This window comes from Podarcis tiliguerta, assembly GCF_965153285.1.
Source record: "Podarcis tiliguerta genome assembly, chromosome: 13".
Classification (NCBI taxonomy): Eukaryota; Metazoa; Chordata; class Lepidosauria; order Squamata; family Lacertidae; genus Podarcis; species Podarcis tiliguerta.
Window position 1 is genome coordinate 51,500,151 of NC_139546.1, and position 25,569 is coordinate 51,525,719.

The 25,569-nt window shown below is 47.1% G+C and overlaps 2 protein-coding genes across 6 annotated transcripts in view; both read right to left on the bottom strand.

Annotated features, from left to right (window-relative positions):
* Positions 1 to 1,982: 1,982 nt before the first annotated feature.
* On the bottom strand, positions 1,983 to 16,635 carry LOC310663123 (asialoglycoprotein receptor 1-like). Of its 3 annotated transcripts, none has more exons than XM_083410758.1 (9): positions 16,507 to 16,635; positions 12,098 to 12,193; positions 9,783 to 9,905; positions 8,337 to 8,432; positions 7,277 to 7,348; positions 6,414 to 6,506; positions 5,155 to 5,303; positions 4,005 to 4,111; positions 1,983 to 2,225 (listed from the first exon to the last, which is right to left on the bottom strand). In XM_083410758.1, the coding sequence occupies exons 2-9, from the start codon at positions 12,129 to 12,131 to the stop codon at positions 2,081 to 2,083; spliced, it is 819 nt and encodes a 272-aa protein (XP_083266884.1). In that variant the 5' UTR covers positions 12,132 to 12,193; positions 16,507 to 16,635; the 3' UTR covers positions 1,983 to 2,080. The 3 variants fall into 3 exon arrangements, with proteins under 3 accessions (XP_083266884.1, XP_083266886.1, XP_083266885.1); XM_083410760.1 differs by having other exon boundaries at positions 16,498 to 16,576; XM_083410759.1 differs by lacking the exon at positions 16,507 to 16,635 and adding an exon at positions 13,821 to 14,306.
* A 4,930-nt stretch (positions 16,636 to 21,565) lies between these two features.
* Positions 21,566 to 25,569, bottom strand: part of LOC310663089 (asialoglycoprotein receptor 1-like) — a 34,037-nt gene continuing 30,033 nt past the window's right edge. For all 3 annotated transcript variants that reach the window (XM_083410711.1, XM_083410709.1, XM_083410710.1), the window contains 2 exons: positions 24,419 to 24,525; positions 21,566 to 21,833 (listed from right to left, as the gene is read on the bottom strand). In XM_083410711.1, coding sequence (XP_083266837.1) covers positions 21,683 to 21,833; positions 24,419 to 24,525 — 258 coding nt within the window. In that variant the 3' untranslated portion in view covers positions 21,566 to 21,682. The remainder of the gene's footprint in view (positions 21,834 to 24,418; positions 24,526 to 25,569) is intronic.

Below are 25,569 nucleotides of genomic sequence, written 5' to 3' on the forward strand. Positions count from 1 at the left end.
TCTCCTCCCTCCTGGACTCTTCCGACGCAGACGTTGACCCCTCTGACTCCTCCCACTCTCTTCGGCGGGCTTTAGGACTTGGCTCTCTACCCGGGCTGCCCACCGTGCCGCCCTCCTGTACATTTGAACTTGGCGCGCGCGCGCGTTTAACTTTCCTGATGACCGTTTCCTCGCTCCCTGACGGGGGTGTGGTCACTCCTGCCTCATGTTCTCCCCCTGCCCGCGCGCCACCTGATCCCGATGCCTGGGACTCCTCCCCCCTACTGCACTCTGGGGGGGACGCTGGTCCTGATTTCCAGCTGCTGCTCTCTGAGTCCCCTCTGGCCCCTTCTTCCCGAGGTGTCCCCCTGGGCACTCCTCTTGCCCTGACTATGGGGGCCCCTTTCTGTGAATCCTCCGAGTCACTGGAAAGACTCAGAGAACTCGGATTGCTGTCATCGCTGGCATTTCCTTCGGACTCCTCCCCCTCGCTCTCCATTTCCTCCCTCTCCTGTGCCTCTGCTCCTGAACCCCTGACAGCGGCTATTAAAGGTTTAAGGGATTAGCGGATTAGCTGCTAAAGGGCTATTAGCAGTTTAGCGCCTTAGAAAAAGGGGGTGGGGAGCGAAAAAAAATCTCAAGACTCGCAAGACATATTCGTCTTGCGACGCAAGCCCATAGAGAAATTCGTCCTGCGAAGCGCATTGAAAAACGGAAAACCCTTTCGTCTAGCGGGTTTTCCGTCTTGCGAGGCATTTGTCTTGCGGGGCACCACTGTACAGGTTTGCAACATTCCACCTTTCCCCTTCTTGCAGTACGCCAAAGGTTTTTAGGCTGCCGCCGTTGTCTTCACAGTAATACGGGTCATCGTGGTAAGATTGGGCCAAACCCCAGTCCCCTATCCTGTTCATCATACCATTTTAAACAGTTTTCGCCCGTAAAGAGTCCTGGGAAACGTAGTTTGGTCACTGGGGCTGAGTGTGGTGAGGAGACTTGTATTTCCCCCCCCCCCCCATGGAACTACAATTCCCAGGGTCCCCCGGGAAGCGGTGTTGAACTGGCATGGCTCCCCCCCAAGGAATTCTGGGAGTGTCAGGATTTTAGAGATGCGTAGGTGGGGAATGGTCCTGAAAAAGGTTGGTCTAATCTACGCTGTGACTGCACTGCCTAATTGTAAAAACAAACAAACAAACTCAAAGCTTGTTACCAAATCAATAAAATTATCATGAAAGAAAAACGTTTTAAACATTACCAAAATAATTAAGAATAAGAATATAACGCTTAGCTGCAAAACAACTACAGTGGTACCGTGGTTCTCAAACTTAATCCTTTCCGGAAGTCCGTTCCAAAACCAAAGCGTTCCAAAACTGAGGCGCGCTTTCCCATAGAAAGCTATGCAAAACGGATTAATCCGTTCCAGACTTCTAAAAACAACCCCTAAAACAGCAGTTTCACATGGATTTTACTATTCAACGAGACCATTGATGCATAAAATGAAAGAAATACACAATGTACTGCAGTCACACAGTCAATCAGTCGGTAGCTGAACTGGGTTCCACACAGTCACAAAAGAAAAAAGAGGCGCAAAAACACAAACACAAAATAAATAGCAAAAACGGACAGACCTCAGCATAACACTCAAAACAAGCATAACAGTTAAAACGGAGTATGTTCGGCTTCCGAAAAAGGTTCGCAAACTGGAACACTTACTTCCGGGTCTGCAGTGTTTGGGTTCCAATTTGTTTGAGAACCAAGGTACCACTGTACTTCAAAGTCATGTTTTTATACTGTATTTTACGCTTCTTTTACACTTAAGAGTTTAAAATTTGTTGTTAGCCGCCCGGAGCCCGGTTTTTGAACCGGGAAGGGCGGGGTATAAATAAAAATTGATTATTATTATTTATTAAGGTCGACGAGGTTTGCCAAAAGGACAAAGCGATAAAAATACCGGTAAAAACCGTGAGAAACGTTCCGGAAATAGACAATGATGACAAGGTGCCCCCTTTCTTTGCGAAATGGTTCTGTTTATTTGCTTTGGAAGAGGCCGAGCGGCCTGGCAAACTCCGTGGCCTCCATGCTGGGCGCTCTCTGTCCCGGCGACTCAGCCGTTCATCTCGCAGACCCAGTTGTAGCGGCGGTTACAGTTCTCGCTGCTCCATAGCCCGTCGCGGTAGAGATGGGCACAGTGGGCCAGGTGGTAGGGCATTTCGATGGAAAAGGTTTCCGGTTGCCCAAGCCGCCAGTCTCTGCAACGAGAGAGAGAGCGTGATAGGAATTTAGATACAGTGGTGGCCCGCAAGACGAATGCCTCGCAAGACGGAAAACCCGCTAGACGAAAGGGGTTTCCGTTTTTTGATGCCCTTCGCAGGACGAATTTCCCTATGGGCTTGCTTCGCAAGACGAAAATGTCTTGCGAGTCTTGAGATTTTTTTTCGCTCCCCAACCCCTTTTTCTAAGCCGCTAAACCGCTAATAGCCTTTTAGCAGCTAATCCGCTAATCCATTAAGCCTTTAATAGCCACTAATAGCCGCTAAACCGCTAATAACGCTAAGCCGCTAAGCCGCTAATAGGGTTGCTTCGCAAGACGAAAAAACCGCTAGACGAAGAGACTCGCAGAACGAATTAATTTCGTCTTGCGAGGCACCACTGTATATATTAAATGTTCATCAATGTACCAACCAACCTTGTACATAGATCAGCACAGGAAGACCAACCTTGAACCATTTTGATTCCCAAACGGAGCAAATGTTTTCTCTGCAAGATCAAAGTGGGAAACCTCCCCATTGTCTCTTTCCTCACAAATCCTGTCTTAAGGGCACATTTAAGATATGAATAGGGTGTGAGCCTGTGACCTGGCCCAGGAACTAAGTATTTGTCATTACAAAAGACTGGCCAGGCTCCCCAGGCAATCCAATCAAGTAAGCATTGACAGGTAACCTGGCAGACAGGAGGTAAACAAAGCACTCAGATTTCTGCTGTAGACCGCCTTTTCTGTGATGTGTGTATGATGTTTCTGGGGGTGGTCTTGATCTACAGGGTGGCAATTTCAAAAGTCTTTATAAGGCCTTGCGCGCCATTATTCTAGGTTCCTCCTCCTCCCTCCTCTGTGTGGTGAGCGAGGACCCAGTTGCAACAGATCAATAAAGATCAGTCTTACTAGCTGCTTTGCTTCTCAATATTCTCTGCTTGGCCTCTGTTATCTTCTCCTACCAATAGGGAACCTATGTAAGGACTCTATATGGGCTCTTGGATACCCCATAAGGGAAAAGGGCAGTTTTTGTTTACAACAAGAGCAAGAAAAGGGAAAATGGCAGCCCGAGCAAAACCGTCATGCGCCTTGAATGCTCCTGCGAGAGTTCAGATCAGCTCAGAGAGCCACATACAACAGAAAATAATATTTGGAATATACTGGACCCCATTAAAGGTAAAGGTACCCCTGACCGTTAGGTCCAGTCGTGGCCGACTCTGGGGTTGCGGCGCTCATCTCGCTTTACTGGCCGAGGGAGCCGGCGTACAGCTTCCGGATCATGTGTCCAGCATGACTAAGCCGCTTCTGGCGAACCAGAGCAGCGCACGGAAACGCCGTTTACCTTCCCGCTGGAGCGGTACCTATTTATCTACTTGCACTTTGACGTGCTTTCGAACTGCTAGGTTGGCAGGAGCAGGGACCGAGCAACGGGAGCTCACCCCGTCATTGCGGGGATTCGAACCGCCGACTTTCTGATCAGCAAGTCCTAGGCTCTGTAGTTTAGACCACAGCGCCACCCGTGTCCCCCGGACCCCATTATGTTTGTTTTTAAAAAGGGCTATCTAAGGTATTGAACTGCTGGAGATGCAATAGGGAAAATGCTTCTCTAAAATATATGTTTTTTCATTGCCCTATATTGAAAGATTTTTGGTTGGAGGTAACAGAACTGTACGGAACAACCTCGCATTTACAGATCTTGAATTATATGCCCAGCATATGGAACCTCACAAAAGGGCAATGCGAGTGGACACCAGGAGGGCAGGGAGGTCAAACTCACATTCTGCGGACGGTGTAGCCCGTCCCGTCCACCCACTTCCAGACGCCGTTAGCCATGCTCAGGCCGATCCAGGTGTTCCGGGGCTTTGTGAGCTGGGCCACAAATTGCTGGCGAGAGAGAGAGGAAAGAAGGAAAAAGTTGTGTCACCGGAGGCAGATTGCGGTTTTAGTTGGCGCTATTAATTGCATTTCTGAGGGCTCGTCCATAATTCCTTCCGCGCTTCCCAGAAAAAACCGGTGTGATTTCGTGTTGGATCGGAACAATCGTCGGTTGCTTTTTCCACGGTTTGCTGTTTGTCCCAATGCAGCAGTAATAATCAATCGATCAATCTTCATTACGGTCCAGAGACCCAACAAATCGTTACAAAGCAATGCACAATTCAGACATGATTTCTTATTTATACCCTGCCCATCTGGCTGGGTTTCCCAACAGAAAACACAATAAAATTAAAATTAATTAAATTAAATTAAAAACGGCCCTGAACAGGGCTGCCTTCAGATGTCTTCAGATACATCTGTGGTACCTCTAGATGTGAACGGGATCTGTTCCGGAGCCCTGTTCGCATCTAGAAGCAAACGTAAACCGTGTCCACACGTCTGCGCGTGTCACGTTTCGGCGCTTCTGCGCGTGACGTCATTTTGAGCGTCTGCACAAGCGGCAAAAGCCGGAAGTAACGTGCTCCGGTACTTCCAGGTTGCCGCGGAGCGCAACTCGAACACGCTCATCTCGAAGCACATTCAACCCGAGGTATGGCTGTAGTTGTTTATTTCCTTGACATCTGACGGGAGGGCGTTCCACAGGGCAGGTGCCACCACCGAGAAGGCCCTCTGCCTGGTTCCCTGTCACCTCACTTCTCGCAGCAAGGGAAGCGCCAGAAGGCCCTCGGCGCTAGACCCAGGTGTCCGGGGTGGAGACGCTCCTTCAGGTCTACTGGGCCTTTGAGGCCATTTAGGGCTTTCAAGGTCAGCGCCAACACTTTGAATTGTGCTCGGAAACGTACTGGGAGCCAATGCAGATCTCTCAGGACCGGTGTTATGTGGTCCCGGCGGCCGCTCCCCGTCCCCAGTCCAGCTGCCGCATTCTGGATTAGTTGCAGTTTCCGGGTCACCTTCAAAGGTGTTTCTCCCGCCTAGAGTTCGGGCCAACTTACCTGCTCCAGGTAGCTGGTGATGATAACCAGGTGAGCATCTTTATCTTCGCAGTCCAACTTGGCTTCGTCCCAAGACTTGTCCGTTTTGGAGAGCCAGTAGCAGCTGCGACCAGATGGGAGCCAACCTTTTAGGCAGCAGTGGCTTCCCACTTGGGGGGGGGGGTTAAAGAATGAAAGAGAGGTCAAACTCTGATCCACGCTGCCTTACGAAAAAGAGTCGGCAGGTGAAGATCACTTTGAGGATTTGCTCGGCATTCCTTCGGTGGTTTCCCCCTATGGGATAGCTGGTAAAAACTTTACAGAACCATAGAATCGTATACAGTGGTACCTTGGTTCTCGAACTTAATCCGTTCCGGAATCCCGTTCCAAAACCAAAGTGTTCCAAAACCAAGGCACCCTTTCCCATAGAAAGTAATGCAAAACGGATTAATCCGTTCCAGACTTTTAAAAACAACCCCTTAAAAAAACAGCAACTGAACATGAATTTTACTATCCAACGAAACCATGAAATGAAAGCAGTAATCAATGTACTGTACTGAAGCTCATTTAGTCCAGCCCACCTGGAATGTAAGCATCTCAGCTGAAGCATCCCTGACAGATGGCCATCCAGCCTCTACTTAAAATGACCACCAAGGAAAGAGAGGGAGACCGTTCCACTTTCAAACAGCTCTTACTGCCGGAAAGTTCTTCCCGATGTTTAGTCGGAATCTCCTTTCTTGCCACTTGAAGCCACAGGTTCGAGTCATGCCCTCCAGAGCCGTTTAGGGCTTTCAAGGTCGGCACGAACACTTTGAATTGTGCTTGGAAACGTCCTGGGAGCCAATGTAGGTCTTTCAAGACCGGTGTTATGTGGTCTCCCAGTCCCAGTCTAGCTGCCGCATTCTGAATTAGTTGCAGTTTCCAGGTCACCTTCAAAGGTAGCCCCACATAGAGCGCATGGCAGTAGTACAAGCGGGAGATAACCAGAGCATGCACCACTCTGGCAAGACAGTCTGTGGGCAGGGAGGGTCTCATCCTGCGCACCAGATGGGAGCTGGCAGACAGCTGCCCTGGACACAGAACTGACCTGCGCCTCCATGGACAGCGGTGAGTCCAAAATGACTCCCAGGCTGAGCACCTGGTCCTCTGGGGGGCACAGTTGCCCCATTCAGGACCAGGCAAATTCAGGACCGGACCATTGCAAGAGCCACCTTTCCACAGTTATGCACCCCACTTTTCCAGACAGACGCTTGAGTGCTGCTCCCCAATTAATTCCTGACCTGTCTTGTTGCTTTTAATGCTCTCCACTTCGCAATTCTGGGTCCGCATGCTGGTCTGCAGTTTAGAGATCTGTTCCTGGAACTGGGTCTTCACTGGATCAGAACAAAGGGAAATGAGGGTCATTCAATATGATTCTTCTTGAGCCCCCCCCCCAACAAATCTTCAAGGACTGACCGATTTCTACGCAAAGGGCTTTTAAATGGGCTATGCTGTTTTTGTTACTTGTAGTTTAATAGATCTGTTCTCTCACATGGTTTTAATTCTGTTACGGCTTAATTGCTTTTTAACCCTTATCTCTTATGTGTTTTTAGCTTTTCATATTCTGTATACTTTTTGTAGGCAATGACTACCTCAGGCATGGGAAAATGAGGGATATAATTTATTATTATTATTATTATTATTATTATTATTATTATTATTATTATACTGCCCTATATCCACAGGTCTCAGGGCGGTTCGCAGCATAAAATCACAAAACACATAATCAAATTGAAAATGAAAATAATCCATAATGAATTGGAAAAAAAATGTTTAAAAGTATTCCCCACCCCCCACCCCCAAAAAACCTAGTCTCCTTTTTGTTGGGTATAATTCTGTATTTTAAAGATCTGTTTTCTCACATGGTTTTAATTTTGTTATGGCGTCATTGCTTTTTAACATAGCTGTCAACTTTTCCCTTTTCTTGCGAGGAATCCTATTCGGAATAAGGGAATTTCCCTTTAAAAAAGGGAAGCGTTATTAACCTAAATTAATAACTAAAAAGTACAGCCTGCCCTGAATCCAGGTACAACCACCACCTCCTCTCACACAGGGGGGGGGAAATCCCTACATCTGTCTCACAGCTGCTTCCGTGTGGACGTACCTTCCTTTGCCTCTTCGGTCAGGTTTTGTACCATATCTTCAATTTTCACCAGCTGCTTCAAATCCTCTGCCTCTGGAACCAGCAGAAAGAGGTGAGGTTCGGGGAAATGGTTTGGGGATGTTGCAGGAATTTATGTATAGGTCGGGGGGGGGGTTGTTTGCCCCTCCAGCAGATATCCTTCACATGCAGCCCACTACCAAAACCAGCACAATCGCTTTTGTGACTTTTGTGATTTGTCCCCGCAAAACACTTCATCGCAGTTTCTTCCTGTCTATTCAAAGGGCCTTTGCTGCACGATACCAAATGTAAGAATTCACTGATCAATGGATCTCTGTACTGGCTCACTGGGAAAACTTCAGAAATTCATCTAGACAGGTGAGCTCAGCTCCTCAGCAGCCCCTCTGCCTGAGTGATAATCCCTGGCATCCTGATACCTGAGTGCCAGACAGGTAGCCATTCCAGAAAGAACAAACCCAGATGAAGACAAAAGGGTGGGATTAACTTGGCTGGGAAACAGGGAAATGTAGATATATTTTTTGTTACACTTGATGGGTGTTTGGTGGAGGGCAAGGGGAACCATGGGGCAGGGTCCAGGATGCTCAGATTACAGCCACCAGACCTCCCCTTTTCATGATGTAACCGTGATGTATGAGTGATGTAGTTTGGGGGGTATAACATGAGGATTAGGTAAAGGTAAAGGGACCCCTGACCATTAGGTCTTGCCGATCAGAAGGTCGGTGATTCAAATCCCTGCGACGGGGTGAGCTCCTGTTGCTCAGTCCCTGCTCCTGCCAACCTAGCAGTTCGAAAGCACCTCAGAGTGCAAGTAGATAAATAGGTACCACTCCGGCAGGAAGGTAAACGGCATTTCCGTGCGCTGCTCTGGTTCGCCAGAAGCGGCTTAGTCCTGCTGGCCACATGACCCGGAAGCTGTATGCCGGCTCCCTCGGCCAATAAAGCGAGATGAGCGCCGCAACCCCAGAGTCGGTCACGACTGGACCTAATGGTCAGGGGTCCCTTTACCTTTACCTTACACTTGGGAAGAAGATCTGCTTCTCACCCTTCTTTTTCAGAGCGGTGATCTCCGCCGAGACCGTGCGGTTGATGCTTTTCAAAGTCTCCTCCATTCCTTTCAATTCACCGACAGATTTCCGACCTGGGGAGAGGGAGCAAAGTTCAAAACTCCCATTCTTCTAGGCGCCTTTTGCTTTTTAAAAATATTTTTAATTAATTTTTCACTAATAAGAATCCAATATGTTCTGACAAAGGGTGGTAGATGAATTTAATAAGCCCACCAATCAAAGCGGCTGGGGGGGGCAGGTGGGGGGGTGTCAGTCAATCTGAAAGGTAGACTGGTCCTAAATGGTTGTGTTCTCTTTTTTTTAACATATTTTTTATTAAATTTTTCCATATTTCATTTAATTCAGTATACATATTCGCAACATATTATTTGCTCAAAGTGAGCTTTGACTTCTATCTCTCTTTCTGACATCCCTATAGTCTATAACATATCTTTCGCATTCCCATAATCACTTCTTTATCTATAATCACCTTAAGAAATCACATTCTTATTTATAAATCAGCATCTTAAATTCACTGTACAAAACATTTCACGTTAACGCTACAAACGTTTTTAAATGAGTTCAATTTTCTTTCAGGTAACGAATAAATTTGCTCCGGTCCTTTTGATATTTTTCTTCCTAATTCTCCCCGTCAGCTTCGTCAACTCCACAAATTCTACCATTTTTATTCTCCAGTCTTCCAATGTAGGGAGTTTTCGCTGCTTCCACCTTCGAGCCAGGAGGATTCTCGCTGCCGTTGTGGCATACATAAATAGATTTACATCTTTTTTATACATTTCTCCATCAATTAGCCCTAATAAGAATGCCTGGTTTTTTGCAGAAATTATATTTTAGTATCTTTTTTAATTCATTGTAGATAATATCCCAGAAAGCCTTAACCTTAACACAGGGCCACCACATATGTAGGACGTTCCCTTCCTTCACCTAACATTTCCAACATAATTTACCTGACACCTAAATGGTTGCGTTCTTCTGAGTTTGCCACCCCACAATCGTGGACTCTACACCTGGCTGTCGAATGGGGGGTCCCCCTTTTGCCAGGGGGTACCCTTTTGCCAGGGTGATGGGTGGCACTGGTGGCACTGGTGGCACAGAGCCTAGGACTTGCCGATCAGAAGGTCAGCAGTTCGAATCCCCGCAATGACGGGGTGAGCTCCCATTGCTTGGTACCGCTCTGGCGGGAAGGTAAACGGTGTTTCCGTGCGCTGCTCTGGTTCGCCATTAGCGGCTTAGTCCTGCTGGCCACATGACCTGGAAGCTGTAGGCCGGCTCCCTTAGCCAATAAAGCGAGATGAGCGCCGCAACCCCAGAGTCGGCCACGACTGGACCTAACGGTCAGGGGTCCCTTTACCTTTATCTTTACCCCTCATTGCCACACCCGCACCCGAGGAGCCGGATATCTCACCCGCTGAGCCACTACTCACCCGTTAAGCCGAACATGGCGACGGCAATGGTGAAGACGCAGATGAGTCCCAGCAGGCTGAACACCAGGCGGTGGCCAGGGCAGACGCGCCGTCCCCAGGAGTCCGAGGGGCGCAGGCCGAATTCTGCAGGGATAAAGAAGCTTTTTCAGCCTTTTCCTGCCTTACCACCTTGTCCGCTTGCGGTGCTGGAGGAGACTCTTGAGAGTCCCATGAACTGCAAGAAGATCCAACCTCTCCATTCTGAAGGAAATCAGCCCTGAGTGCTCACTGGAAGGACAGATTGTGAAGCTGAGGCTCCAAGACTTTGGCCACCTCATGAGAAGAGAAGACTCCCTGGAAAAGACCCTGATGTTGGGAAAGATGGAGGGCACAAGGAGAAGGGGACGACAGAGGATGAGATGGTGGGACAGTGTTCTTGAAGCGACCAGCATGAGTTTGACCAAACTGCAGGAGGCAGTGGAAGACAGGAGTGCCTGGCGTGCTCTGGTCCAGGGGGTCACGAAGAGGCGGACACGACTAAACGACTCAACAACAACAAAGAACATAGGTTGGCAAACTAATTCCCCGGGGGCCAGATCTGGCCCAATCGCCTTCTCAGTCCGGCCTGCGGACGGTCCAGGAATCAGGGTGTTTTTACATGAGTAGAATATGCCCTTTTATTTAAAATGCATCTCTGGGTTATGTGTGGGGCATAGGAATTCGTTAATTTCCCCCGCAAAAAAATATAGTCCGGCCCACCACAAGGTCTGAGGGACGGTGGACTGGACCCCTGCTGAAAAAGTTTGCTGACCCCTGTCCAAGTATTTCAGAGTTGGATGGGACCCCCACAGGTCATCTAACTGAACCCCAGGCCATGCAGAAATTGCAGCGGAAGAATCCCTTACAGGTGACCATCTGACCTCTGGGCTAATCTACACCGGTCAATTAAAATATTTAAAATGTGTTATAGGCAACGCTTTCGCTTTCGGACAGCATTTAGCTCAGCAGCAAAAAGAGCCGTCGCCTGGCCCTAAAGGGTTAACTTTGGGCGAATCGCCAATGTGTTGAAGGAGCCTAGCATTGGAATTGTAAATGGCAGGCTCCTCAATGTGCCAGCAGAGGGCACTATAGAGCAGAGATGTCGACGAGAAATTGCATTGAGCGCTCTTTTTTAATGCGTTTTTTTCCAGATCGGTGTAGATCCAGCCTCAGTCTAAGATCCTACGCAGAAGGAGATTCCTGCATCTTTGCCAACAAGGCTTTAAAAAGGGGATCTTTATCCCAGTACTGAAACGAAATCTTGAATTGTTTTTAAATGTGAGTGTTGTTTTTATATACGGAATTGGTTTATAGATGGCACTGTTTTTCTTTTTTATATACAGCGGTACCTCAGGTTAAGTACTTAATTCGTTCTGGAGGTCTGTTCTTAACCTGAAACTGTTCTTAACCTGATGCACCACTTTAGCTAATGGGACTTGCCAATCAGAAGGTCGGCGGTTCGAATCCCCGCAATGACGGGGTGAGCTCCCGTTGCTCAGTCCCTGCTCCTGCCAACCTAGCAGTTCAAAAGCATGTCAAAGTGCAAGTAGATAAATAGGTACCACTCCAGCGGGAAGGTAAACGGCGTTTCCGTGCGCTGCTCTGGTTCGCCAGAAGCGGCTTAGTCCTGCTGGCCACATGACCCAGAAGCTGTACGCCGGCTCCCTCGGCCAGTAAAGCGAGATGAGCGCCGCAACCCCAGAGTCAGCCACAACTGGACCTAATGGTCAGGGGTCCTTTATCTCAGGTTAGGAACTTAATTCGTTCCGGAGGTCCGTTCTTAACCTGAAACTGTTCTTAACCTGAAGCACCACTTTAGCTAATGGGGCCTCCTGCTGCCACCGCACGATTTCTGTTCTCATCCTGAAGCAAAGTTCTTAACCCGAGGTACTATTTCTGGGTTAGCGGAGTCTTTGACCTGAAGCGTATGTAACCTGAAGCATATGTAACCTGAGGTACCACTGTATTAACCTGTGTTTTATACACACACACACATATACATATATATACGCTGTTTTTGGACCTGTTTTGGCGTTGCTTCCACTTTCTAAACTCCTGGGTATGTTTTCCTGGTTAAGAATATTTTTCGCAGGCGCCGATCAAGTTCCCACCTGATATCAATTGGCAGGGAGTTCCAAAGGGGCCGCCACATAAAAATAAGATTGATTTCTTACAGAAGTGGAATGGGTTTTTATGTGGCACCGTCGCTTGGGCGCATACGGGGTAAGAAATATGGTGAAATACACAAGATGAGTGTTTGCGAAAGACAGAGAAACAGGATGGAGAGAGAAACGTACCTCCGCCGTTCCGATCTTCCTCCTTGTCCTCCATATTTGGGGATCTAGTGTCTTTGCGACGCTTGATCACTCGGGGTCAGAGAGGGCATGAGAAACCTGGAAGCAGAAGGATGGGATTTTGAAGGCAAAAATCAGGCCCCCTGCAATATATAGAATCCTAGAATGATAGAGTTGGAAGAGACCACCAGGGCCATCGAGTCCAACCCCCTGCCAAGCAGGAAACACCGTCAGAGCACTCCTGACATATGGTTGTCAAGCCTCTGCTTAAAGACCTCCAAAGGAGGAGACTCCACCACACTCCTTGGCAGCAAATTCCACTGTCAAACAGCTCTTACTGTCAGGAAGTTCTTCCTAAGGTTTAGGTGGAATCTTCTTTCTTGTAGTTTGTATCCATTGCTCCGTGTCCGCTTCTCTGGAGCAGCAGAAAACAACCTTTCTCCCTCCTCTAGGTGACATCCCTTCATATATTTGAACATGGCTATCATATCACCCCTTAACCTCCTCTTCTCCAGGCTAAACATGCCCAGCTCCCTTAGCCGTTCCTCATAAGGCATCGTAAAAATCATAGCCGTTCCTCATAAGGCATCGTATAAATCTTGGCTACATCCATGCTTTCAAAGTACAGTAGTGGATTTCTCTGAGTTTATAGTAACAAACCAACCCACCTCAAAGTCAATAGATCCCACAAGCCAGACTCTGTCCAGCTCCCTCCCAGTTGATTTAGGCCAGATATTGGCAAGGCAAAGTCCAAAACGCCGCCTTCAAATTGGGAAATTCCTCGTCATCAGACACACAGATTTAAAATACACAGATTAAAAAACACATCCTCAATCATTACTACAGGCTCTCTCTAAAAACGAAATAAAACAGGCATCGGGCTTTGGGTGGTGGTTTAACGGCCCCAAAAGGAAAAGCAGGATGTTAATTGCTGCAGCCATCAGATTAAATGTATTTCACTGAAATTCGTTTCCAAATAGGCTGCGATTCCAAAGAGTTCGCAACCACAATCCATTTTAATTATTTGCATTATTTCAGCCGGAAAAACCGGTTTGACACGAATTTTGGCTTCCTTGCATTAACCCGGAGCTAAGATTTAAGTGAAAACATTGGCTACTGATGACCACAATTGTTTGATATCGACGCACTGAAATTTCCAAATGGGGGGAAAAACTGATTTAGTGCCCTAGAATTGGCGAAGACACCTCAAAATTCAACGCACAAAATTACTGCTCTAAAGAGAAAACAAAACTGAGCTACAGAATATTTCCTGGCGGCGGGGAAAACACACAAAACAGACTGCAATCTGAATGCTCCGGTTTGATTTTCCAATACGAGCAAATGGATTTGTTTCAGGCCCAGATATTTTTCACCCTGCTAGGAGTCGTCTGGAAGGTAAGAGCACGAGAAGAACTCTGCAGGATCAGGCCCGTGGCCCATCGAGTCCAGGATCCTGTTCTCACAGTGGGCAACCGGATGCCCATCGTAGGAAACCTGCGATCAGGATTCCAACACAAGACCCGCTCTCCCCTCTTGTGGTTGGATTCAGAAGCCTTGGCGGCAGGGCACAGGCATTCTGCCTAGTAGCCACCAATAGCCCTCTCCATTAATTCTCTTTTAAAGCCGCCACTGCCTCCAGTGGCAGGGAGTTCCACAGTCCAACTCTGCGCTGAATCGGCAACGTTCAGCTTCCTCGAATGCCCATGCATATAAATGTTATACAGACCTCTTCTCACGTCCCCTTTCGCTCTCCTTTTTCTCCAAACTCAGAAGTCCCAAACGCTGCAATTTTTCCTTACTCCGCTCCCCCAACACTTCCCTTTCAGAAAAAATCCCACAAGCGGAGATAAAATTCTCGAGCCGGACGCACGTGGGGGGGGGGGACACACACAATGATCCGTTTCTCCCGACTGCGTCCAGATTTTTGGAACCAATCAATGTTTCTACGGCTCCGGCTAATGGATCGTTATCTCCTCAAAAGGACTGACAGGCAGCCCTTTTGGATTGCTTCCCAAAGGGAGTTGAAGCATCGAGCCAGAAGGGACCCAGGGGTCATCTAGCCCAACCCCATGCTGTTGCAGGATTTTTCCCAGGCAGACACGGGTTCAACGAGGAAGCTGCGATTTATTTACCGCGCAGGGCTCCAGTGAGATACATCTGAAAAGGCTGGAAGTCTCGATTTAGCCGCTGGGGGCTGCTTTTATAGTGAAAGGCTATAAAACCTCCTACAAGATGATTTCAGAAATGAGGAACCTCTATCAGGCAGGCAAAAATTAAAAAAGCGGAACTATGCTCATGCAGGCAAGAGAAACAGAACTTTTTTCGCTTCCCTTCCTGTCCTGCATGCCCCAAACTGCGAGCATGTGATGATTTCTTGTTGAAACTGCTGGTCTCTGCAAGTTTAAAAACAGACACTGCAGGGGTACCTCCGTTTACGAACTTAATCCATTCCGGATGTCCGTTCTTTATATACTTGGAACCCGGGGCCAACCACCAGCCCCCCTGCCACCCCGTTGTGACGCCACTGATCCCTGTCAGGAGCTCATCCTACACTCGAGTAGGACCCCTGGCAGAGGCACATGCCCGACTGGCATGTTCTCTCCCTCCTGGCCAATCGTTCGGGAGCTTCTAAAGCTTTCTTCAGCCCAAACATCACGGCGACCGATGCCAACCAGTGGCATAGCGTGGGGGTGCAGGGAGGGCCCGGCCGCACCGGGCGCAACATCTGGGGGGGGCCGCGCTCGCACTCGCAGCTCTCTGCCCCTACCTGGCTCACTCACTCTCTCTCACTGCAGTGCTGGCTGTGCGAATCCGATCCGAGCCGCCGGGTCGCCGCCCACTGTGGAGGGGAGGGTGCCAGGCATGCGGTGCAGAGAGAGAGCGAGGGACTATCTGGGGGAGGGACAGTGCAGCGGGGGGGGCACAAATTACTTGCCTTGCCCCGGGTTAGGGGGTGCAAATTACTTGCCTTGCCCCGGGTGCTGACAACCCACGCTACGCCACTGATGCCAACCGACACACTTAGGGATCCGCAGAGTCTTCGCAGTTCGCGTGACAGACCTCAGCAACTCAGCACTTTGGCTAATCTACTTTATTTACATATAAACACACGCGGAGCACTGCAACATGGCTCCCTCTCTCTCTAGCGTCAGACAGCAAAGAGAAAGAAAAAAGGACAATAGTCCCATTTCACCAGAGCCAGGGCCTTTTCAACACTGGCCCCGATCTGGTGGAACGCTCTGCCCCATGAGACCAGGGCCCTGCAGGATCTGATTTCTTTCCGCAGGGACTGTAAGACAGAGTTGTTCCGCCCGGCCTTTGGCTTGGAATCAATTTGATTCCCTCCCCCTCTTTCTTTTTTCCTTTCTCCTCCTGTGAAGAGGCTGCATTTTAATGTTTTAATGTTGTATTTTAATCTTGTTTTTAAGTTGTATTTCAATCAACTTGTTTTTATTATTGGTTGTTAGCCACCCTGAGCCCAGACTTGGCTTGGGAGGGCGGGGTATAAATAAAATTTTATTATTATTATTATTATTATTATTATTATTATTATTATTATTCACGGAACACAGTACAGTGGTACCTCTGGTTACGTACTTAATTCGTTCCGGAGGTCCGTTCTTAACCTGAAACTGTTCTTAACCTGAAGCACCACTTTAGCTAATGGGGCCTCCCGCTGCCGCTGTGCTGCCACCGCATGATTTCTGTTCTCATCCTGAAGCAAAGTTCTTAACCCGAGGTACTATTTCTGGGTTAGCGGAGTCTGTAACCTGAAGCGTTTGTAACCTGAAGCGTCCGTAACCCGAGGTACCACTGTAACACAAACATCCTGTCTCCGTCACTTCCCACTCTGTGGAGTCAAAACATATGTGAAAGACAACAATCCCATGACTGCAGTCACGGAGCAGGGATTCTAACAATCCCTGCCCACTCCTGCTTGCACGCAAGTAGGAGTTGGGATCGGGGCTGCTCCGATAGGCAGCATGAAGCCTCCCTTCACAGCTTAGTTTCTGGGGTCAGGGAAGGTGGAGGCAGCCCGGAAGCACATCTTAGAGCCCTTGCGCCACCATCATATGGGGACTTTTCTGGGCTGCTGAGACTGCCGCTGCTGTGTTTCCTGGGGACATTAGATGAAATCCGGGGACATACCTGGACATACCTGGGATGGAATTGACTTATTCTCAAATCCGGGGACTGTCCCCGGGAAACGGGGACGTCTGGTAACCCTAGGGTAGAGGATCTACAGGCCAGAGGGGGTAGAATAATAATAATAATAATAATAATAATAATAATAATAATAATAATAATAATAATAATATATTATTTGTACCCCGCCCATCTAGCTTGGTTTCCCAAGCCACTCTGGGCGGCTTTCAACAAAGGTTAAAAATACATTAAAATACTTTCTTTACCTGTTTTTTCTGTCTCTCTATGGGTCCGTTTGCTGTCGCCCTTCCCCACGGAGACTTTCGCTATGGACTCCTCGCCCCCAATCTTTGAACTGTCAACATCGCTCATCCGCCATGCCCAAATTTAGAGCTTTCCGGCTGCGGGGAAGGGAGAGATCCTTTTTCTGGCTCCAACACAGCCAGCCTTGGATCCTGGGCCATGATACACAGGCCAACTTAAGCATGGCTAATAATGTTCTAACAACGTATATAGCCTGTATTGTTTCACAATTCTGGAATAAAGAACATATGGTGGAGATACAACTGATAAAATAAATCAATATTGTATGAACAAAATTAGAGAAGGCAGTCAATCAATATAACTGAAGGAAACGAGCTTTTCATTAGCCCCAATCCTGCAATAATAGAAGCTCAAAGCGTAGCAACAAACCAAGTTAGACAATATAGGCTATCGGTATAGAACAGGGGTAGGCAACCTAAGGCCCGGGGGCCGGATCCAGCCCAATTGCCTTCTAAATCCGGCCCACAGACGGTCTGGGAATCAGCATATTTTTACATGAGTAGAATGTGCCCTTTTATTTAAAATGCATCTCTGGGTTATTTGTGGAGCATAGGAATTCATTCATATATTTTTTTCAAAATATAGTCTGACCCACCACATGGTCTGAGGGATGGTGGACTGGCCCCCTCTGCCCTTGTAATAAAAATTTAAGGTCTTATATATAAAATAAATGTTCATAAATGTACCAATGTCTGGAGCAGCACAGGAAGACCGCCCTGAAACCATTTTGACTCCCAAACTGACCAAATGTTTTCTCTGCAAGGAGGGAGGGGGTGAGGGAACCTTCCCATCATCTCAGGAATTGGGAAATCGCCATCTCAAAGGAATGGCCAGACTACCAGGAAAGGCATTATCAGATAACCTGGCAGACAGGGTAAAAAACAAGGCACTCGGATTTCTGTTGTAGACCGCCTTTTCTGTGATGTATGTATGATGTATGGCGGGGTGGTCTTGAGCTCCAGCGTGGGCAATTTAAAATGTCTATATAAGGGCGGACACACTTTTATTCTGGGTTTCTCCTCCCTCCTGCGTGGGGTGAGTGAGGACCCTGTTGCAACAGATCAATAAAGTTCAGGCTTATGAGCTGCTTTGCTTCTCAATATTCTCTGGTTGGCCTCTGTTATTTTCTCCTACCAATAGGGAACCTACTGATACGGAAGGGGGGGGCCATGTCTTCTTCACCTCCTTCTTCGCTACAATATATCCATTTATTTCCAATTGTCAATGTCAAAAGGGACTAAAATCTATAAAATTCATAGAAAATCGTGCCAATTTGCTCAATTTCTCTAGGACTCCATGACACCTCCCCTGTCCTCCATAATCCCTCAAGCAAGGTGTCAAGACCCTAATCCTGTCAAATCACTCTGCCAAGCCTTTCCTCCGGGCAATGCCAGGTGGCAGACTATGCATACATGGACCATTGTCTTCTCATCACCGGTGCTCAGGATGTGCTTATCTACGCATATCTCCAGCTCTGCATATTCCCCCCTCCCTCCTCCATATGTTAATCCTGTGTAACCCAACCTCTTCTTCATGTATTCATGATGTAACTGGGATGTATTTTGCACTGTATTCTGGGACATGGAGGGAAGTTTCAAAAGTTCATGTCACCCCTTTCTCGCTGTTCAATCTCGCCTTGAACCTGTTGCGCAATAAACATGGATCTTCTGCAGTTTGCTCCTGTCTCTGGCTGAGCTCATTTTCCTCCGCAGGGACCCGCGGACTTAGTCCGACGAGCTGGGTGGCAGAGCAGCCTCGCACCCAGATTTTACTGTAACACTACGTAAGCACTCTATATGGGCTCTTGGGTACCCCATAAGGGAAAAAGGGCAGATTTTTGTTTACAACAGTTCTCAAAGCAGCCAACCATTCCAGTCCACCAGTGTGGTGTGGTGGTTAAGAGCGGTGGTCTCGTAATCTGGGGAACCAGGTTCGCGTCTCCGCTCCTCCACCTGCAGCTGCTGGGTGACCTTGGGCCAGTCACACTTCTTTGAAGTCTCGCAGCCCCACTCACCTCACAGAGTGTTTGTTATGGGGGAGGAAGGGAAAGGAGAATGTGAGCCGCTTTGAGACTCCTTAAAGGGAGTGAAAGGCGGGATATTAAATCCAAAGTCTTCTTCTTCTTCTTCCTGCCCACCAACCCATTGTTGCAGTAGCTTTTAATGTTTAATAGACCATTGTATTTTAATATTTTGTTGGAAGCCACCCAGAGTGGCTGGGGAAACCCAGCCAGATGGGCAGGGTATATATAAATTATTATTATTATTATTATTATTATTATTATTATTATTATTATTTCAGCTGCGATTCCTGCATGCCAGGGGGGTTGGGCTGGATGAGCCTTGGGGACCCCAAACCCTACAATTCTGTTATTTTGCCACCTGCAGAAAGCAATGTTGTTTTGCCATAGAGGGCTCATCTGATTCCACGTTGATCAGCTGCTCTGCGTTTTATAATCTCATGGTTTCACGGCGCTTTAGTGATTTCGTTGTAGGCTGCCGTGCTTTTCGTTTTTTGTTGTAAGAATTCTAAGGTCTCAAATATAAATTAAACGTAAATGTACAAGGCAAACACATACATAGGTATATGAACTGTGTGTCTGAAGCAGCAATCCTAAAGCCCTTTTGGCTCTCACAAACCATTTTGACTCTCAAATATTTCTCTGCAAGGAGGAAGGAAATCCTCTCCGTTGTCTTTTGCTTATCTGTCAGAAGGGCTTATTTGTGTCTGAATAGGGTGAGCCTGTGACCTCGATTCAGGAACTAAAGTATTAGACATCACAAAAGAATGGCCAGGCTGCCCAGGTAAAGCAATCAGGGACCATTATCAGGTATCCTGGCAGACAGGATTTCTGCTGTAGACCGCCTCCTTCTGTGATGTTTTAGGGGTGGTCTTGGGCTACAGGGTGGGCAATTTCAAGAGTCTATATAAAGGCTCGCGCACTATTGTTCAGGGTTCTCCTCCCTCCTGCGTGTGGTGAGGTAGTGCGATAAGAATTTTAAGGTCTTAGATATATATTAAATGTTCATAAATGTACCAACCAAGCACGTATATAGATCAGCACAGGAAGACCAACCTAAAACCATTTTTGATTCCCAAACTGACCAAATGTTTTCTCTGCAAAGTCAAAGGAAAATGGAAAAGCCTCCCCATTGTCTTTTCCTTCACAAATCCTATCTTAAGGGTATGTCTGTGTTTGAATAGGGTGAGCCTGTGACCTGACTCAGGAACTAAGTATTTATCATTACTAAGTATTTATCTTTACAAAAGACTGGCCAGGCTCCCCAGGGTATCCAATCAAGTGACCATTAACATGTAACCTGGCAGACAGGAGGTAAACAGCACACTCAGATTTCTGCTGTAGACCACCCCTTCTGTGATGTATGTATGTTGTTTCTGGGGGAGGTCTTGGACTCCAGGGTGGGCAATTTAAAATGTCTATATAAGGGCGGACACACCTGGGTTTTGGGTCTCCTCCTCCTCCTGCGTGTGAAGGGGGCACCCTGTTGCAACAGATCAATAAAGATCAGGCTTACTAGCTGCTTTGCTTCTCAATATTCTCTGGTTGGCCTCTGTTATTTTCTCCTGCCGATAGGGAACCCACTTAAGGACTCTTCACGGCTCTTGGATACCCCATAAGGGAAAAGGAGTAGTGTTTTTTTCTTATAACATTATTTTGAATGACAGTTTATAAATATTCTTATGAATAAATACATTAAAGGCAACTGACCCATGTCTGGGAAGAAGAAAGGCAAACAAACATTCCTTTTGGAAGATAATCTCATCATGCTTTATTTGTTTTCGTAAAAGATACAGTTGATTTCCTGTATAACCGTAGGTTTGTTTGTTTTCATTTATTTATTGCATAAAATCAAACAGAACTTGGTTGTAAAATTTGAAAAAGCAGTTTATTTAGGTTCATAACTTGCAGATTTTCTGCCCTTGAGGCCGGAGACCTTCCTCATCTCAGTTATTCTGTCTTCACAACAAGATATATTTTCTGTTTTATGTATTAAAGGGGATGAGGCAAAGTCAGGTCTCGGCCTAATCCTGAATTCACAGGATCGCACTGGTCTTGTGTGAACCTTCCCCAGTCGGCAGATATCAAAAAATTCCATTTGAGAACCGGCTCTGCCCCTGTGGAGCTGGCTATGTAGAGACGGCGTCACACGTTCTCTTGTCTTGCTCCCTATATAAAGATCTTAGGGACGAGACCATCACGCCGCTCCTATCTGCCATCCCCGGCCGCTCTTGCGAAGCCAAATTGTGCTCACTTCTAGCCGATCAGAACAGCTCGACAACAGAGAAGGTTGCCAAATTTATCGAGAGAGCAATGAGATTGAGAGCTGGTATCTGAATGATATCAGTGTGGTCACCCGGATTCCTCGCCTGGGTTTTTATGATTATTATCATGTTTTAGTACTATTATTTTATTACTTCTGCTAAGTTTTAAGTACTGAGATTATTAATTTACCTAGGGTTTTAATAGGTCACAAGATTTTAACTATATTTGTAATGTATTTCTGTTGGTGTTTGTCCTTCGGTGCTATGGCCTGTTGGCTATGCAAATAAAGTTTTATTCATTCATTCATTCATTCATTCCCCAGTCGGAAAGCCCATGAACATTCCATGACACGCACAAGCCCCACAGCCAATAGCACACCAGGAAATGCAGGCAGCCAATGGTGGCCAGCTCCAATTTAATTCTAGCAGAAACGGCAAATATCGCTTAAAGAAGCAATCGCTCACGGCCCAAAATTAATGGGTCTTTTCGACAACGCGAAATTTTGTCAAAAGAATTGATCTTGGCAGTAACTGCAACTCAGCAAAAAAAGAAATAACAATTTTTACACAACTCATTCTGGGGCAGGGCTAAAATTGGGGAGGGGGATTACACGTAATTTGAGATTTTGACAGGAAATCCGCTGCGGCCGCGGTACATAAAGAGGGGGTTTATCAGCGGACATAATGCCTAACAAAAAGGCTTCAGGGTTTTCCCCCCGAAACGAGAATTTGAAGATCTTTTTGAGTTCCTTGTATATTATGTCCCCAAATTCTCTTATCTTGGCGCAGTACCACCACATGTGCGTAAAGGTACCAACTTCCGTCCTGTTTCCTCTAGAGGCCCAGCTCCATCTCGCACATCCAAGAGAACCGTCGAGAGCAGTGGTTGTCGTTCCAAAGGCCGTTGGAATAAGCCTGTACACAGTCCTCTCCGCCTCCCAGTCCGTGGCCGTACCAATGGTCCGGCTGGCCTTCAGCCCAGTCCCTAAAACAACAGAAGGATAAATCATGAGACGATACGCCAAGACTCGGTATGGCAAATGACTGATGGGGAAGGGGGAAAACTTTCCTTTCTTTCCTTATGTGATTAAACAAGAATCCCCTCCCCTCACGAGTCAGAAATGTCGTTTTAAGGACTTAAGCTGTGGATTTAAGGCTGTGTGGAGATAAACTTTCGAACCAAAGCATGTTTTAAGAAGAGCGTGGAATGTATAAGAGCTTTGGAATGACGCAGTTAAAAATGCCGTCGCCATATTGGGAAGATCTGTCAGAGGTCTTGAGTCTGGGAGGAGAAAGAGAGAAATAGAGCTGTTTTTATATTGTGGGTGAAACTCCTCAGAGGGACTTAAGAGCGACAGTTTTGCGAGCTTAATGATGGAAAGAGCGATGTTATCTATGAAGGCGATGATATATGGAAACCATCTCGATTTGAGGATTGGAAGAAAGGAAAAATTCACACAGGATCATCATTGGTGTTTATCGGCTTAAGGAGACTATCAGAAGAGATCATAAGGAAAAAAGAGAAAATATATGAACAAGATGTGATGTGGAAACAGCAAGATAAGACTGGATAGAATTATGAACTCTGTTTAGACTGATTTGGACATTAACGCAGTAGCAAGAAGATGATCAGAATCCCCCTTCGGATCTTGAAATATGGGTTCTTTCTTTCTTTCTTTCTTTCTTTCTTTCTTTCTTAACATAAGCTGAGCCCTGAGACAGAATGCTGAGGATAGTGTGCGCTGGTGACAGGGGGCTGGAGTCTGACTGGGGAGTGAGGGGCAGTGGTTTGTGGGGAACTGCGCCAGCCAGGAGGCAAGAATCAGGGGTTGGGGGAAGCTTCAGAGCAGGAGGGTGGAGGGGTCGGAAGAAGAGGCAGGCCAGGAAAGTGTAGGACCAGGCGCTGCCCAGCCTCTTCTGCACCAGAGCCAGAGGCGGAATGAAAAGGAAAGAGCATAGGACATTTCCATGAAGGCGTCGTCTCCGGCTGCAGGTACACAGCCCACCAGGGGAAGGTATATAAACTGGCAGAATGGGAATCGTCCCCTGTTGCTGCAACTTTGCCATAAAGCACAGAGCTGGGAATAGCCACCATATGCTAGATTGGTGTGCTGCAGAAGCGAATTTGCTAATAATAATAATAATAATAAATTATTATTATTATTATTATTATTATTATTATTATTGGATATGGATTTGATATCCCCCCTTTCACTCCCCTTCAGGAGTCTCAAAGCGGCTCACATTCTCCTTTCCCTTCCTCCCCCACAACAAACACTCTGTGAGGTGAGTGGGGCTGAGAGACTTCAGAGAAGTGTGACTGGCCCAAGGTCACCCAGCAGCTGCAGGTGGAGGAGCGGGGAATCGAACCCGGTTCCCCAGATTACGAGACTACCGCTCTTAACCACTACACCGCACTGGCTCTCTTATTATTATTTTTATTTATTTATTTATTTATTTATACCCCGTCCATCTGGCTGGGTTTCCCCAGCCACTCTGGGTGGCTTCCAACAAAGATTAAAAATTGAATGTTATCTTTGGCGTTTCCAAGCACAATTCAAAGCGTTGATGCTGACCTTGAAAGCCCTAAATGGCTTCAGTCCAGTATACCTGAAGGAGCGTCTCCACCTCCATCGTTCTGCCCGGACACTGAGGTCCAGCTCTGAGGGCCTTCTGGTGGTTCCCTCACTGCGAGAAGCCAAGTCACGGGGAACCAGGCAGAGGGCCTTCTCGGTGGTGGCACCCTCCCTGTGGAACGCCCTCCCTTCAGATGTGAAGGAAATAAGCAGCTATCTTCTCTTTAAAAGACATCTGAAGGCAGCCCTGTTTAGGGAAGCTTTTAATGTTTGATGCATTACAGCATTTTAATATTTTGTTGGAAGCCGACCAGAGTGGCTGGGGAAGCCCAGCCAGATGGGCGGGGTATAAGTAATAAATTATTTATTATTATTATTATTATTATTATTATTATTAGGCAATAAAGAGTTAACAATCTGTCCTGTATAGTTAAAGCTCTTGTTTTCCCAGTAGTGATGTATGGAAGTGAGAGCTGGACCATCAAGAAGGCTGATCGCCGAAGAATGGATGCTTTTGAATTCTGGTGCTGGAGGAGACTCTTGAGAGTCCCCTGGACTGCAAGAAGATCAAACCTCTCCATTCTGAAGGAAATCAGCCCTGAGTGCTCCCTGGAAGGACAGATCCTGAAGCTGAGGCTCCAAGACTTTGGCCACCTCCTGAGAAGAGAAGACTCCCTGGAAAAGACCCTGGTGTTGGGAAAGATGGAGGGCACAAGGAGAAGGGGACGACGGAGGACGAGATGGTGGGACAGTGGACAGATTATTTATTATTATTATTATTATTATTATTATTATTATTATTATTACTGGCACTTCCTCCCAGAGTCTTGCTGGTCAAGCCTTGTGTTTATTTTATGAATCAGAGTCCAAACCCTCCTTGCTTTTGGGATGCAACACCCTCTGTGGGGGGGATTTCTTTAGCTGCGATGACAGCACTGCAGAGAGTGGGGTGGAGTGGGAAGAGCCGCGTCTGTGCGTGGGGCGCCGAACTCACTCTTGCTTGAACATGTATGAAGTCCCGTCCACCCACTTCCAGACTCCCGTGACGTCCGTCAGGCCGATCCAAATGTCAGCGGACCGCCAGCGCTGACTCACGAATCTCTGAAGGGAGGGGAGGGAAAAAACATCGCTGCGTGTCAAAGAGCAAGCAGGCCATAAATCACACTGTTCAAAGTTGGAGTTAACCCTTTATTAGCGAGAACAGGGCCGGATTTAGGTTTGACGAGGCCCTGAGCTACTGAAGGTAATGGGGCCCTTTCTATGTCCAGCCGTCCTTTGCCAACAACAAATCGTCACTGTTTTTTTGTGTTGAATATATGCCATATGGTCATTTATGGACCTCATAGGTACCTCAAGCCGTTTGAACATGCAGAATGTAGGCACCCTATATATAGAAAGGAGCAAACCTGTGAAATTTTAGGGAGCAGGCCACGACTTACATCACAGGAGCATAAAAGGTAAAGATAAAAGTACCCCTGACCGTTAGGTTCAGTCGCGGACGACTCCATTGTATTTTGCTTACCTGTGTTAAGGGCTTATTTGTGTCTGAATAGGGTGTGCCTGTGGCCTGGATTCAGGAACTAAAGTATTAACCATCACAAAAGAATGGCCAGGCTACCCAGGTAAAGCAATCAGGGACCATTATCAGGTATCCTGGCAGACAGGATTTCCGCTGTAGACCGCTTCCTTCTGTGATTAGGTATGATGTTTTTGTGGGATGTGAAACACAAGAGCAGTCAATTACAGCATTCCTAGAGTGTACATGTTTAGACATGGGGAGGGATGTTTGCCCAGCCAGCAGGTAAACTTCCTGGGGCAGACTTCCTCCGCATGTGACTAGAGGTGGGTGTGGCCTCACCTGTGCAGGTAAATGATAAAAGCACAGGGCAGGGGCAACCATCTCTCTCTTACTCTCTTCCATCGAACAAGCAACATCTGCTAAGCTAAAGGTGCCCTCTTGGCTCCAACCAAGAGAGGAGAAAGGTACTATCTTCTTATAAGATAGACTCCAAATGTATATTACTTCACTAAGTTTAAGTCTGCCTTCTGGGATCTGATTGTGAACAGAATGTGAGTAAACTCTTTTTATACTTTTGTAAAGGACTGCGTCGTGTCTTCTATTTTAAGAGGGAATAAAGGGGAAAT